The sequence below is a fragment of the Oryx dammah genome, unplaced genomic scaffold (assembly GCF_014754425.2).
Source record: "Oryx dammah isolate SB20612 unplaced genomic scaffold, SCBI_Odam_1.1 HiC_scaffold_24, whole genome shotgun sequence".
In the NCBI taxonomy this organism is placed as follows: Eukaryota; Metazoa; Chordata; class Mammalia; order Artiodactyla; family Bovidae; genus Oryx; species Oryx dammah.
In genome coordinates, this window is record NW_024070208.1 from 84,757,201 (window position 1) to 84,771,932 (window position 14,732).

Sequence of the window (14,732 nt, forward strand, 5' to 3'; positions counted from 1 at the left end):
CGGGGGACAGCACCCCCCACCCCAGCTAGCGTGCAGTCAGCTCGCTGGGAGGAAAACGAGCGTGTGTACACACACACACACACACACACACACACACACACACCCCGGGGGACAGCACCCCCCACCCCAGCTAGCGTGCAGTCAGCTCGCTGGGAGGAAAACGAGCGTGTACACACACACACACACCCACACACACACACACACACACACCCACACACCGGGGGACAGCACCCCCCACCCCAGCTAGCGTGCAGTCAGCTCGCTGAGAGGAAAACGAGCATGTGTACGCACACACACACACAGACACACACACACCCACACCCACACCCACACACCGGGGGACAGCACCCCCCACCCCAGCTAGCATGCAGTCAGCTCGCTGGGAGGAAAACGAGCGTGTGTACACACACACACACACACACTGCCCGCCCCACCACAGCCTCTGGGGACACGGCGGGTACCAGATCCCCTCGCCTGGCCGGAGCGCACACACCATGTAGATGAGGTTGGCCAGGATGCACTGGACCTCGGCGATGTCCACGTCCTCCACCTGCATGAACTTCAAGGCCACCAGGAACGCGTCCAGGGACAGCTGGTGGGTCTTGAGCAGCAAGTACCTGGAAGAGGCACAGCTCAGGCTGTTGCTGCCGAGACCCGAGGACCGAGTGGGCAGGAGAACCTCTGCTCGGGAGGAACACAGCACCTCCCGCCCTCCTGGAGCCTCGGAAAACAAAGCTTCGGGGTATAACTGACTTTCCCATTTAAAGCGCCACCAGTCCAAGCACACTTGACTGAGAAGGACGCTTCCATGCTCACGTTTCGACACGCCCGCAAGTGGGGACGCACCAAACGGCACCGTCAGGGATCTGATGACCTGCAGACCTCGCTAACCTGGACCTAAGTCTGACCGAGATCCTGCTGGGACCAGGCCTCGGACAAGAGCCCACTTCCGAGTTCCACAAAGGAAAGAACAATTTCCTGATGCCAAGGAGTGGCCGGAGGGCCAGCGAGTCACAGGTAAAGGAAACAGGCACCAGTGCCACGCTCTGACCACCGTGTAGGTGCGTGCTCAGGGCTGGTGTCAGAACTCCTGCCAAAGCCCACTCTTCACACAGCCCGAGCTTCTGCCCCCACTCCCTCACCGGGCCTGCGCCCCCCTCTCCTGGGCCTGCTGGGCCTGCGCGCTCCCCCACCCACCCGGGCGCCCCCTCTCCCGGGCCTGGGCGCTCCCTCACCCTGGCCTCGTGCTCCCTCACCGGGCCTGCGCCCCCCTCTCCCGGGCCTGCCTGCGAGCTCCCTCTCCCGGGCGCCCCCTCTCCCGGGCCTGCCCGCGCCCGCTGCCGGCGCTCCCTCACTCTGGGCGGTCCCTCACCGGGTTGCTGCCTCACCCTGGTGCCCTGGGCAACCCCTCCCTCATCTGGGCCCTGTCCCTCCCCCTGGACAGCACCAGCACCAAGCCCCAGGCTGCAGATCAACCTCATCCCGTGGAATTAGGAAGCCAGGCTGTGCTCACACTTTCTTAAAGAGGTTCCTGTAGGTAATGATCTTCAGCTTCTCGAGGATGAGGAAAATGCCACAGCGGATGAAGAAGGTCTCATGCGCGGCCAGGGCCTCGTTCAGGAGGAGCAGATTGCCTTCGCTGGGCCACAGAGATGTGCAGACGCAGGCAGGACACCACCCAGGACAGGAGACAGGACCCCATTAGTTCCCTCGCAACACGGGCCTCTGCACAGACTTTATATTCTAAGCAGTCCCCAGGGGAAGAGAAAAACTACCTCACAGCTCGGGTCACCTCCGCAAACTGCATGAGATGGTACTTCTTCAGAAGCTCAATGGTTGGCATGTGGCCCTGAGACAGAGTAATTTTGCAGAATAAGAACCTTCTTATTTTTAACAGAACTGTCTTTGATAAAACCCTTACCAAGTTTTAAAAACTTTTAACCTGTGTTTCTCAGACTTTCTTCCTAAGTAACTGAACAAAAAATGCCTCCTAGTCAACTGGAAACAAACGCTGGTCCAGAAATCAGAAAACCTGGCACCAACACAGCTCTGCCCACAGCGGCGTGTGACCCTGACCTCGACCTTGTTAGTGGTCACAGGAGCAGGTGGCCCCTGAAGGAACACTAGGCTTCGACTTAGGGATTCAGACCCAGCTTCCAGAACAACGAGCTGAAAACCCAAGCCTGGCTGTTCCGCGAAGTCGGGTGAGCCGTGCGGAGCGGTGCGGCACTCTCTCCTCCCCACCACAGGCTGTCCAGAGCTGGGCAAGTTTTAACTGTGTGTCTGTGCTGCTCTGACAATTTCTAAGAAACTTCAACGGGAGGAAAGGAAGCTCGATCACTGTGAGAATGTTTTAGTCAATTAACTTGCTAGTTACATGTCTTTTTACAAATACCAAAAACACCTTTCAGTGAGCAAGTGAGACACCCAGACAGGCTGGAATGCTCTTTCCTCTCTTGGTTAATCCAGCTCTATTATTCTAGACTTTCAGGAGTAACAGACGTAACATGCACTATTTTACCTGTCTTAAACGTATGTTAAACCTTTGAGTGAGGTAATCTTAGGAAAAAGGAAACAAAACCAGACAAGCCTTTCCAGCAGGATCTGGAAATGTCAGTCACGGAGACAGTGCTTCAGGTCACACCCGACGCTTGTTCCTCCTCTATTCTGGGGTGCTCTCACATGTGGCTCAGACCAAGACCCACCACACGTGGGCTACGCTGTGAAGCGACTACACACTCCTTGTAGGGGACAGGCCCCCAGAGAGCTGGACAGACCACTCACCAGGAGCATCTTCACGGGAAGCAGGTAAACGAGGACCATTCTCTTGTTCTTCTGGCTGGAACGATGGCAGTGCTCAAAAGCAAAGGACAGGTACTCCTCAGCTGCAGAGTTGGCACAGATGTGGTCAGCACCGTCCCCACCCTGTGCCTGGCGATACACCCACCCTTACACAGGGGCCCAAAGGTTTCAGGGGCGACAGTGTCTCCCATCACGATTAACAGATCATTTTCCACAGGGTCAGCTATTCAAAAATATCCAAGAGAGCACTCAGTGAGATTCAGAGGAGCAGCAACGCTTCCTGAGACTTCAACCGAGCGCACAGCTGACCTGAACGGGGCAGGCCTGCTCTGCATGGGTGCCCAGCACATGGGTGTTCTCAATGGTGAACACTGCGATATCGCCCCGTCTGTGGCTGCTGATCACGAATGCAGAGTAACCAAGGACACGGGACTGACCATGAGTCAGCTGTGGGTTAACCCTCTCGTTGTTCAGCTATTCCAACGCTTCATATTTTAGGGTAAAGAGAAAGGTAGGGGGCCGATCAAGGAAAGTCCTCTTTCAAAAGCCGTACGTATTGAAGGCAAGCTCTGGGAGCAGGTGATGGACAGGGGAGCCTGGCATGCTGCACTTCATGGGGTCGCAAAGTTGGACACGACTGAGCAACTGAACTGACGTATTGAAAACTCTGTGAAACGAAAAGTTGGTCTGTACAACCCCAAGGAATAAGAAAGCAGAGCTCTCATTATGGAAGAGCTGCTCTTTCTGTCGTCAGAGCCTCCGTGGCTATCGACGCGCGAGTGAAAAGGCTTACGTCTCAGTGCCTGAAGTCACGTGGCTTCGCGTGTGAGTAACTGTCAAGGAAGTGAGTTTAAAAAGTCTGATCTGAGAATAAGAGAAGAATCCTAAAGGACCACCACATACTGGCCACTCCAAACTTTCAGAAAAAGAAAATAAACGGCCTCCCGATCTTGAGAAAGCGAAGGACACAAACCACGTAACACACTTTCGTGAAAGGGCAGCTCGGATGTGGCACTGACCCGCTGCCCCCAGCCACAGGCGCCGAGCCTGACGCCAGCGCCAGGGCACGTCCCCCGAGGCTGGAGCCGAGCCACGAGCTGCCCGGTCCCCACGCCCTGTGCCGACAGGACCTGCTGAGGCCACGGGGAAGCCCTGAGCGTGGCCCACACGTGGGACAGACGTGCGTGGGTCCCTCCCCCAGGAAAGGGCACAGCGGTGACCGGCTCCGGGACCTGGTGCCGAGCAAGAAACGCAAATGGGGTTTTCCTTTATAGAAAACAGACTCGGTGTCGGAGCAACGCTGCCTGGACACAGTGGACACCACCTCCGCCTCCGCACCGGAAGGCAGGAAGGTGCTCTGGACCCCCGGCTGCTTGGCTGCAGTGACGCACCTTGCTTGAAGTCGCTGTCGAACATGGCCTTGCGCCCCACGTAGTACCTGTAGGTCACCCTCTGGGCCGTGCTGTAGTCGTCCTTCAGGTTTGAGCTGTCGATGGCTCTGATGAGCGGTTTACACAGATGGAGCTTGTTGATCTAGAACAAGTAAGAATCTACTCCAGACGGTCTTCCAGATAAACAGGCAGGACAGCCACCAAGCCCTGGCCACTAAGGACACGCCTCCTGAGGTGGGTTCACATGGTCAGAACCGAGGGCTCACTAAGGACACAGCACACTGCCGCTCCGTCCAGACCAGGCCACAAGGGAACGCCCACCTGCAGGGGGGCTGACCGGACGTGCTCCCCACCTGACCACACCATCGTCACAGCCCGACCTGCGTGAGGTACCAGCACTTGGCTCCCTGGAGCCTCAGAGGGTGGAGGTGAACACAGATGACGCGTGCAGAGCACTCACAGCAGTCCCTGCACCCGGAGGCCCTCAACCAACACCAGCCCCCAGGACTGTGTGCGGCCGGTGTGGACTGATTCTCAAGCCAGGCCTGGCAGGCCAGCTGACAAGGGACAGAAACGCTCTCTGGGAAGACAGGCAGAATTCAAGCACAGTTTACCTTAAAATAAATCTTGAATAACTGATTCACCAGAAATAGCATTCCCCACTTCTTGGAATCCTCTATACCAGCACGACTGCAGGGAAAATAATGTTTTAAAGGTTACGTAGGAAACAAAAATTGTATGTACAGATCATAAAGCAAACTTCCAAAACAAATTCGCATCCTGAGATAAAACCCCACAGTTCAAGTCAAACTCATGAGAGAGTGCAACTCTACAAGAGAAGGTGTCTCCTCTGACAGGTGGGCCTGGAGAGCTGGCCCAGGAGTCCTGACCCTGGCTGAGCACCTGGCGGGCAGCGGAGGAAACCTGCTCGGCCTGCAGCGATGTTGTGTAAGAGCGGACTGTTATCAAGCATCTGTGACACGTGGTGAAAGTACCTGATCTTGTCATCACAACATCATCAACCACTGAGACACAACACGTGCATTTCAGAAAGCGTGAGACCCAGCGCGCCAGCCACGCGGCCCCAGAGGCACGGTGCCTGATGTGTGCTGAGCATGAGATGATTCTTTTCTCTTATCCCTTACCAGGCAACGGATCATTCAAAGCAGAAACGACCATGGCTGTGGGGTTACAGCTGCGCCTGCCCGCCCCAGACTCACGTGTCGCTGGCGCAGACGCGGAAGCAGCCCATCAGCAGCTCGGCAGCTTTCTCCAGCATGTCCCCCACCTTGCTCTTCCCCTTCTTCACCAGCTGCTGGTCTGCCTGACAGGAAGCAAAAGCCTTCACTTTTCATCTCCTCTTGATTCTTTAATTAGAAAGAAAATCACCACACAGCCAGAGGCAAAAATGGACAACCCAGGGGCAGCCCCCAGGCTCCGAAGAGACCCTCTAGGCTGTGCTGCAGTGCTTCTCAAAACTTGCGGTGTCTACTGCTTGTTCCAACTTCCAACAGGCCAAACCACTCTTCAACCAGTTCAAACCAGTGCGTTGGTCACCGAGTTCTTAAGCCTGAGTTGCCCAAGCCACGTGCTGATAAGAAGCCTTTTCTTACTTGGCACAAACACCCTGACGACAGACGACCCAGAGGGGGCGGCACAGAGAAGGCAGCAGGAGGCAGGGTGGGCGCCCTCCCGGGGCCCCACCGCAGCTCAGCCGCTGTGCAGTCAACATGCAGGCCCGGGCTCCCCCTCCACCGACCAGCACGGTGAGCGTCTCCTCAGAGTCGGTGATGACGCAGTGAACCAGTGAGTGTGTCAGTGAGTCCTGGTCCTTGAATACACACGCAGTGTTAGTGTTCCCTGGGATGCAGCAGGAAGCATGCACACAGCAAGTCTGTCTTCTAAGGTAAAGCACCAGGGCCACTGGTCGGCCTGCAAGCTGGGCGGGGACCAGATAGCTGCAGAGCCTGGCCGGCCAGCGTGGGCCACCAGCCAGCATGAGCCTCCGGAAAGTGAAGGAAACAGGCCTGTCCCCCCAGTAAACACTGACAGTACTTGCCAATGACAACATCTGCACTTTCAAGAACAACTTAGAATTTTGGAAAACTTGTACTGACCACCAAGAGCCTGGCAGCTTTTCATTACTTCAAAGTATCTCTGAGGAGGTCACTGGAGAGACTAACAAACGTAGTTTTCCTAACTTTCATTTTTCACATAATGAAACACGTCAGCTTTCGGAATGTCTGAGCAGCTCAGTGACTGAAATGTTTCCAGATGATCAGCGTTGGACGTCACTAAATTGGGCAGGGCTGGAAGATCCATCCACACCGCTGGGGTTGGAGGTCACACTGCCGGCCTCAGAGGCCACACCATCACCAACAGTAAAAACCACTCCTGGAAACTGAAAAGGTGCCGCTCACCTGGAAAGGCTATCAGAACAGGCCTCTCGCTTCCACGCACGTGTGTGTGAAGCAGTCACACGCAACCAAAACGATGCCCTGCAGTGACTGCAGAAGCTGATGCGAGAAGCCGAGTGGCTCCCTTCTGTTTAGGAAGTCAGCGATGTCACCGTGTAAAAGGCTTATCACTTGAGGGGTTGTAAGTACACTAAAGGTTGATGTCAACTGCACAAGCAAAAGCTTTGGGCTCCCTTGACGGCTTCTGTGGGAGTCACTGCAGTTCCACGGCTTCCATTCGGGGCTGTTTTACAACTTCCATTTCTTTGTGGAGATGTCTGTTCCAACACTTGCACTTGCTCCAGGGGTTTTACCACAAGACGGCTGGCGTAGACTCCCATTTGGGACCTGGCCCGCTGTTCCTGGATCCAGGACACCCAGAAGACAAGGACACGCAGGGCTCGCTGCTCTGCCCCTCTAGCCTCTCAGAGCCTCACCGGCCTTCAAGTTCCCAGCAGCGGGGAGAGGAAACACGTGCCGACACCCACTTGTCCAGAACCGGAAGTTAGCGACAGCCTTTGAAGCGGTAAAGGGATGTGAGGCCCAAAGAGTTAAGAACTGCTGCTCCCCGCCCGCTGATGCTGCCAGGAAGCAGACGCGTCGAGTCCAGGCCTTTGCCTCCTCACTGCAGAGTGGCCCTTGGCTCCCCCCGCGTCCACCAAGGTGGCACTGGGCATGTCTTCACGGCAGACGAGGGCAGTTCCTCGGCAGCGAGCCGAGCCACCCTACTTCTGTCGCTCTCTGCACCAGGTGTGTCCCGACCCCACGCATCCCTCAACACTTGTGGGAAGAGTGACATGAAATTAAGGAACAGGTACAGTGAGCTTGGGTTTAAAACAACAGTGACAGGAAGTGAACTTACATTATTGGCAAATATTCGAAGGTCCAGGGCCACCGCATACATGACAGGCAGAGCCCTGTGGGGCAAAAAGAAGCCTGTGTGAGGTTCTGAGGGCAGAGGCTCCCTCACCAGAGCTGGGGACACCCAGGGGCCCCAGCCGCAATGGAGGGCCCCACCCCATGGCGCTGTGGCCCTCCCCTCCCCTTCCTTCCAGGAGCCGTGGACCCTCCTGGTCTGTGCATCTGGCTGCAAGAGCCCCGCACCCACTGACCCAGCCTCCCCAGAGGCCAGGGGCTCAGCCCTGACTGCCCCCCACCCCCGCTGGGCCAGGAATTTTCCTCGCCCCTCCCCCCACCATGAAAACAAGACGTGTGGTTCAGAACGATCTCCTAACAGGGCCCAAGGTACGGAGCAGACAGATGTCGTCAAAAGACTTCTAAAATCTTCTAAAATCACGAGTAGGACAGATCTTCAGTCAAAACTTTTGTAAAAGGTATCTGAAAGCCTTCAGTTACTTTAGCATAAACAAAATTTCAGTATTTACCAAGACTTTTAATAAATCATGACAGTTTAAGATAACCCAAATATTCTGTCTCTGTCATCCCAAATGAACTGTAGTTGGTCTACATCTCTGACCCAAGTTTAAAACCAAAGAGTGAAAGTGAAAGTTGCTCAGTCATGTCTGCCTCTTTGCAACCCCTGGGACTTCTCCAGGCCCGAATACTGGAGTGGCAGCCGTTCCTCCTTCAAGGGATCTTCCCAGCTGAGGGTTCAAACCCAGGTTCCCCACATTGCAGGTCGATGCTTTACCAGCTGAGCCCCCAGGGAAGCCAAGTAAGATCAAAATTGACAAAGGAAAAAAAGTAGTGTTGAGTAAGCATCTGGGGGCATGGAACGGCTGAAACAATACTTCATATTTACAGGGGAACATTGGAGATAATCTGGCTGACCTGCCACTTAAGTTCACATTGACTATTAAAATGCCAGTATCTGTGTTGATATCATCCTATGTCAACACACAATATCAAATAGCAACACAGAAAACACAACACGTAGTTATTTAGAGTAAATCTTTTAAAAACTAATGCTTTTGATAAACAAAAAAGCCATTTGCTCATTTCCAGCTCTTTCTATTTGTACTTACCAGTTTTCTTCTTTGTGGGCCTGAAATGCTCGTAGGAATGATGTATTATGTTAAGGAAGGTCCTACATAAAAAGTTCAGGTGATGCTACAAGTCAGAGGACGATGCACGACACGTTGTTAACTGTAAGGGTTCCAGTGCCCTACTCAGAAGGTTCGGTACCACAGCAGCAGGTTCTCGAAGGGATGAAACACGAGCCCACATTATGGACACCCGAGTGTCATTCCCGAGAGTCAATGCACTGATTTCACACATCTTTTCCCCAAAGTGAGACAAAACACTACTGTTTGAAGATTCTTTAAATTGGCAATTTCACACATTTTGTTTGGTTTCTCTAAGCCCCGATCATCATAAGTTACACATAATGTGCTTAGAATCTCTAGTATAAAATCTATTTCGTTGATTACAAAATTCTTTAATTCAAACAAGACTCAATTGGTCAGTAACCAGTTCTGTTCTGTGCACACTAAAGTTGAGTGGACAGCAAGCAGCTGGAGGGAGTTCTTGCTGGCCCAGTGGTTAGGGCTCGGTACCTTTGCTGCCGGGACCTGGGTTCCATCCTCAGTCAGGAAACTAGGATCCCACAAACCATGCAGTGAGGCCGAAAAAAAAAAACAGCAGCTAAAGTCTGGCGAGGCACACAATGCGACCAGATGTGACCCACTGGCCACAGCCGCAGCCAGGAGACATCCCCGCAGTGGTGAGAGCCAGAGCTGCCTGACCAGGGCCTCGGCGGGGTCCACTCCGCCCTGGGCCCGCCTGGATCTGGAAGTGCTTCCATTTCCCCAAGGGGACTAACCCATCCCTTAACTACACGCAACTGCTTTAAGGGCAATAAAACACCATTCTTCACAACAGAATTAAATAAAACTCTTCATCATAACCAACGTTCTTCCCTACTATGCAAGGGACTGGACACCAGTATGAAAGCTGAGACTAAATTTATGTACCTGAGTGGAGCAGCTAAATGAGTTTCTCTTCCAAAAGGTTTTAATTCTCCCTGATTAAAGGGATGACTCAGGCTGGTCTGATGTTCCGAGACCTCAGCCCCCGGGTAACCCGCCGCCTGTCACACACTGGACAGAAGCGCCCACGACAAAAGATATTGCACGATGACGGTCTGGCACTTGTAGGCCTCGATGAAGTCGTGGTTCCCCACCGCATACGTGCACCTGCAGAGGGAGCAGCAGGGACTGAGGACGAGGGGCACCGTGCGGAGAACCGGGTGCCAGCCACGCGGCCACACCGCTCATGGCCCTCACAAACACCCTGCTCTCACTGGCCCAGAGCGAAGCCGGAGCTCCTGCCAGCAGATCACAAAGAAGCTCACAGGAGGCCACTGGGTGTAAAAGGAAATCCTTCACGTCCCAGAAGGAGAAGCTGAGCTGCAGAGGCTCCGCTGTTAACATGCCAGTGGCCCTTCCGGGGCGTCCGTGGGCGAGGATGCTGCACCCAGATGCCCGCTGGCAGCATCGGCATCTGGCAGTCCCTCCCCAAGCCCGAGCCTCATCGCACTCGGCGCAGATACAGGAAGACGCCGCGGGAACACAGTGGCGCCAACCCGTCCAGAGATCTCAGGGGGCCAGGCCTGCACCGCCCCTGCAGTCCTCTGCCGGAGATGCCGGCGGGCCGTTTCGGCCGGAGGGCAGTCCAGCCCACGCGCTTGGGGCCCTGCGGCTCGGCCTGAACTGAGGCTCCAGAGGTGAAGGCAGCAGAGATGCCATGCAAGTGAACAGCAGGGCTCCATTCACTCTGCTCCGACCCAGCTTCCTTCCCAGTGCAAAGCGAAGAGGTTAAAACCGGGCGTTTCCACGAAAAACCCAAGTTGACAGTGGGCTGCACACCCTTCTGAATAAAAGACCACCACACAGCCAGTGGAACGAGTATCAAATGCTTCTTCGAGCATCACACAGAAGACACACAGACGCATGATCACCACTTCACTAACTTTTAAACTGCACATGGTCCCTGAGATGGAAAAGTTTATTAAATTTTAAAGTCTTTTAAGCTTCACAAGATTTTCACAGATTTTACCAAAGCGCAATTACAAACATACTTTTCTACTTGTTCAAAGGGAAACTTTCAGTGCTTCAGGATGGTATAAACCCCCCTCATCGAGCCAGCAGCCTCCAGACTGGCTTTTCCCGACCTCACCCACGTGGCTTTTTCCCGACCTCACCCACAGCTCACCTTAAGTGAGCTGCAAGCATCTCGTCATAAGGAGGCTCCAAGACTTGCTGGCACTTCTCTTCTGGAGAGGCCATCTGCGTGCCGATAAGAAACCGGTAAAAAGAAAATTAACTGGGACAGAACGGATGCAGTGTGAAGGAAGAGATTCAGACAAACCTTTGTTTCAAGAGGATTTACACTTTACAGGTGCAGAAGCTCTTCACACTTTAGCAATTCAAAAAGCGGCGCATTACCTCCACACGCCTGTCAAGCCCAACCTGCACACAGGAGATGAACGTGGCCTGCCCTGTCTACCACAGGTCAGGAAGCACTCTAGGCGTGCTCACGGATGTCTTTGTGTATTTATTAAGCAGCTACTACATGCCTAACAAAGGTAGGTAGGTCATGTGAGGTCGAAGGAGCTTGAGACGATGCCTGGGGGGAGGGGAGACGGGGGGTCGTCACCCCCTGCTGCCAGACTGCCCACTCAGGAGTGCTGGGAGATGGCAGACACTCACCTGTCACCTGCCCTCTCGTCTCAGTGGCCAGATTTTCGATAACGTGTAACAGGACAGCTTACACAACAAGAAAGGGACTCGGGGATGCTTCTCTGGCACCGTAACTATACTTGCATATCTACGTCAATAAAAGTGAAAGGGGCGATGACAGCACGGGAAAGGTCACTGCTCCACAGTCTCTGACGAAATGATGGGTGGACAAAGGCTGCCAGTAAAGGGACCGCTGATGGAAGTAACGAAGGGGTCAGCTGCAGGTCACATATGAGCCAGCAGATGTGTTCCAGGGGCTACCTGCCAGCAAGCTGAACCTGAGACCCACCAAGGCTTCCAGGCACTCTCTTTCAAAAGAAAAGTTTAGCTCCCGGATAGAACACACTCCAGTGCGTAATGGCAGTCGACGAGGAAGTAGGCATCACTTCAACAAGGTTTCAACAGTGCCTTCCACAGAAGCTTCTACTTGGATACCATCTATCATCCGAATCGGGGATGCTCACGTTTGCGAGCAGGGGCGCAGACATTCGCATAGAGAGCCAGCCAGGAAGTGCTGCAGGCTCTGAGGGCCCAGGTCTGCCTCCAAAGCCACAGGCGGTGGGCGTAACCTCCCCAGCAGCACCACCGCACAGCTGTGGGCTTCAGGGACAGACAGGCCTGCCCGAGCCCAAGCCCACCGCCTGTCCGCTGATCACCCTGCCACCCTGCTGCGCTTCTCTGAGCCCGGGAGAGTCCTGTGGCAATTACAGGCAGGAAGAAGCACAAACCTCCGCACAGGTTCTGAGGCACAGTGCTCCGTTAATGTTCAATAAACAAACTGAAATTAGGCAAACTGAAGGAACCTGGCGATTTTCAAACAAGAGCAGCAACAGTATTCTTCCCACTCACACCCTAAACTTAGGAAGGTGGTGACCCAGTGACCCTCTCAGACACGTGTGTGTGTGGCCCCCCGCCTACCTGAAGCCGCGGGTTGGCAACATGAGGATGCTTGAAAGATACCAGCTCTGCAAGGGACGCCCCATCTCTGGTGTCAATTGCTTCACAGACCTGAAGCATTTGGAGAGAAAGGAGCTGTTACGTGGAAAGTGAAACACTTAACCCCAAAAGAACCAAAGCAACACGCTGCAGCGCTTTCCCTGCTTTCAGAGGGTGGAGGCGTAACCAGCACCCTCCACAGTGAGCCATCACTGCGCTTCAAAATGAGATCAGGCAAGCAGGTGACGCACAAGCGGAACCACCCAGTGGTTCATTATCTGCTTATTAAAGAGGGTTAGTTAGTCCAGCTTACTCACTCACACTAATAAACATTTGAAGATCCACTCACACAGCTTACAAAAAAGAAAAACAAGCTTGAAAATCACATACGTCCAAAATGCCAGCATCCAAGAAACTAACCGGAGATCTCACGAGCTTACGAAGGTGAAATCAAACCCCAGACCCAAAAGCCGACGGAAGTTATCAGAGGCCACGGGAAATGCAAGACACGCGACCTGTCCACAGGTGGCCCTGGCCAAGGGGGCCGCAGAGCCGCGAGGTAAGCCCAAGCCGTCAGGGCCCCTGAGATCCAAGTCGCGGCAGGTTCTGACTGAGACAGTGAAACCTGAGTGGGCGAAACCTGGGCTGACAGAGATAGTGACTCTGGTGTCAGAGCACGGACTGTGGGGCCAGGATTCCTGGTCTGAATGTGTCAGCTACTTGCCCAGTGACCCTAGAGAGTCACTTAAGCTGCTCTGTGCAATGGGATTTGTAATGGATTGACCTCCTAGGAAAAGAGTGACGGTGGCAAGCTACCTCCCCTAACTCTGCAGTTAGGTGTGGGCAAGAAAATTGTGAGAAATATAAAAATGTACAGAAAATACAATGTTTATATACAAAAGATAAGATATAAAAAAGCATAAACTTCTAGAGAGATTCTGTATCCACGTTATTTTCCAATGTCTGTGTTCTTATTCAACTTTATATAAAAACTGATATTGAAAAATGTTAACTCTGCAAAGATAAGGCCAAAGTAGACATATGCTTAAAGAAAAAGTCAGGCATCAACCAGGAGACTGCAAACGAATGTATTGTATTTGCAAGCTTTAAGTTAAAACAAAAGCATGTATTTGTATTTTCATGATTCTCGTTTTAACCAGTTTTCTCAATGAACCATGGTTCCAATCTTGTTATACTATATTCAACTGCCAACTAGATATCTTTGCCTGGTTGTCAACAGACACCTCCAACACAACACGTCCAGAACAATTTATTTCTACTTCCAAATCGGTTCTGCTCATCTACTGTAAAGCTAGAAACCTGGGAATGAATCCCGATTCCTCCCGATGCCCCAACCACACACCTTTACTCACCAAGTCCTGGCAGTCTTCAGATATTTTTAAAGTCCACGTCCCCCCACCCTTTCCTTAATCCTATTACCAGGGTCCTAGCCCTGCGAATTAGCATAGCTCAGAGGAAAGAGTGTGTTCGTCGTTCAGTCGGGTCCTAGTTTTGGCGACCCCGTGGACTGTAGCCTGCCAGCTCCCTCTGTCCATGAGATTCTCCAAGCAGGAATACTGGGGTGGGCTGCCATGCCCTTCTGCAGGGGGTGTCCCCGGACCAGGGCTCACACCTGGGGCTCCTGTATCGCAGGCGGATTCTTTACTGTCTGAGCCAGCAGGGAGGCCCTTACAGTGTTTATGCTACGCTGTGCTTAGTCGCTCAGTCGTGTCTGAGTCTTTGGGACCCTATGGACAGTAGCCCACCAGGCTCCTCTGTCCATGGGATTCTCCAGGCCAGAATACTGGAGTGGGATGATATGCCCTCCTCCAGGGGATCTTCCCCACACAGGGATCGAACCTGGGTTTCCTGCATCGCAGGCGGATTCTTTACCGTCTGAGCTGTCAGGGAAGCCCTGCTTCCAGCAAAGACTGTAGGCTTTGACTCCGTCGATGCCTGTGTTCGCGCTGTGCTCCTGCGTTTGCAGGCTGTGTGGACACAGCCCTGAGAGACGCAAGCCCGCGGGGCGCGGCCCGCTCGCAGGCGGACCCCAGCTCTCTGCGTCCCCAGCTCCCACCGCCGCTACACCGAGGGCGCGGCCGGGCCCCCCGGGGACACACGTCGGGTCTGCCTGCCGCCCGGTGGCCGACGGCGCGGGCGCAGCCGGCGGAACGAGCCCCCGGGCTCCCGCGGCAGCGCCGGCTCCCTCCGCGCGGTCACCCCTCCGCCCGGCGCGGGCGGGCAGGCGGCGGGCGGGCCGCAGCCCGCGAACCCTACCTGCTGCAGGTACTGGTTGATGGTGATGTGCGCCATGGCCGCGCCCGCGCCGCCGCCGCGCGTCACTTCCGGGCCGCGGTCCGGCCGCGACCCCGCGCCCCCGGCCCCGCCTCCCGCGCGCGTCGGTTCCGGAGGCGGCGTGTGCGCCGGAGCGCGAGCCCCGGGCCGGC

At 54.4% G+C, this 14,732-nt stretch overlaps 1 protein-coding gene across 3 annotated transcripts in view; it reads right to left on the reverse strand.

The window, feature by feature from the left end:
• PCID2 (PCI domain containing 2) overlaps positions 1-14,632 on the reverse strand; it is a 15,478-nt gene extending 846 nt beyond the window's left edge. Inside the window, exons 1-13 of one of the 3 annotated variants that reach the window (XM_040267481.1) lie at positions 14,563-14,632; positions 12,268-12,357; positions 10,823-10,896; positions 9,739-9,804; positions 8,635-8,676; positions 7,512-7,566; positions 5,414-5,517; positions 4,808-4,883; positions 4,194-4,335; positions 2,785-2,885; positions 1,776-1,849; positions 1,514-1,639; positions 494-617 (exon numbers count right to left, since the gene is read on the reverse strand). In XM_040267481.1, the coding sequence (XP_040123415.1) occupies positions 494-617; positions 1,514-1,639; positions 1,776-1,849; positions 2,785-2,885; positions 4,194-4,335; positions 4,808-4,883; positions 5,414-5,517; positions 7,512-7,566; positions 8,635-8,676; positions 9,739-9,804; positions 10,823-10,896; positions 12,268-12,357; positions 14,563-14,598 (1,110 nt within the window). In that variant the 5' untranslated portion in view covers positions 14,599-14,632. Of the gene's footprint in view, positions 1-489; positions 618-1,513; positions 1,850-2,784; positions 4,336-4,807; positions 4,884-5,413; positions 5,518-7,511; positions 7,567-8,634; positions 8,677-9,738; positions 9,805-10,822; positions 10,897-12,267; positions 12,358-14,562 lie in introns of all 3 variants that reach the window. The other 2 variants (XM_040267482.1, XR_005725759.1) reach the window with 2 other exon arrangements.
• Positions 14,633-14,732: the final 100 nt, after the last annotated feature.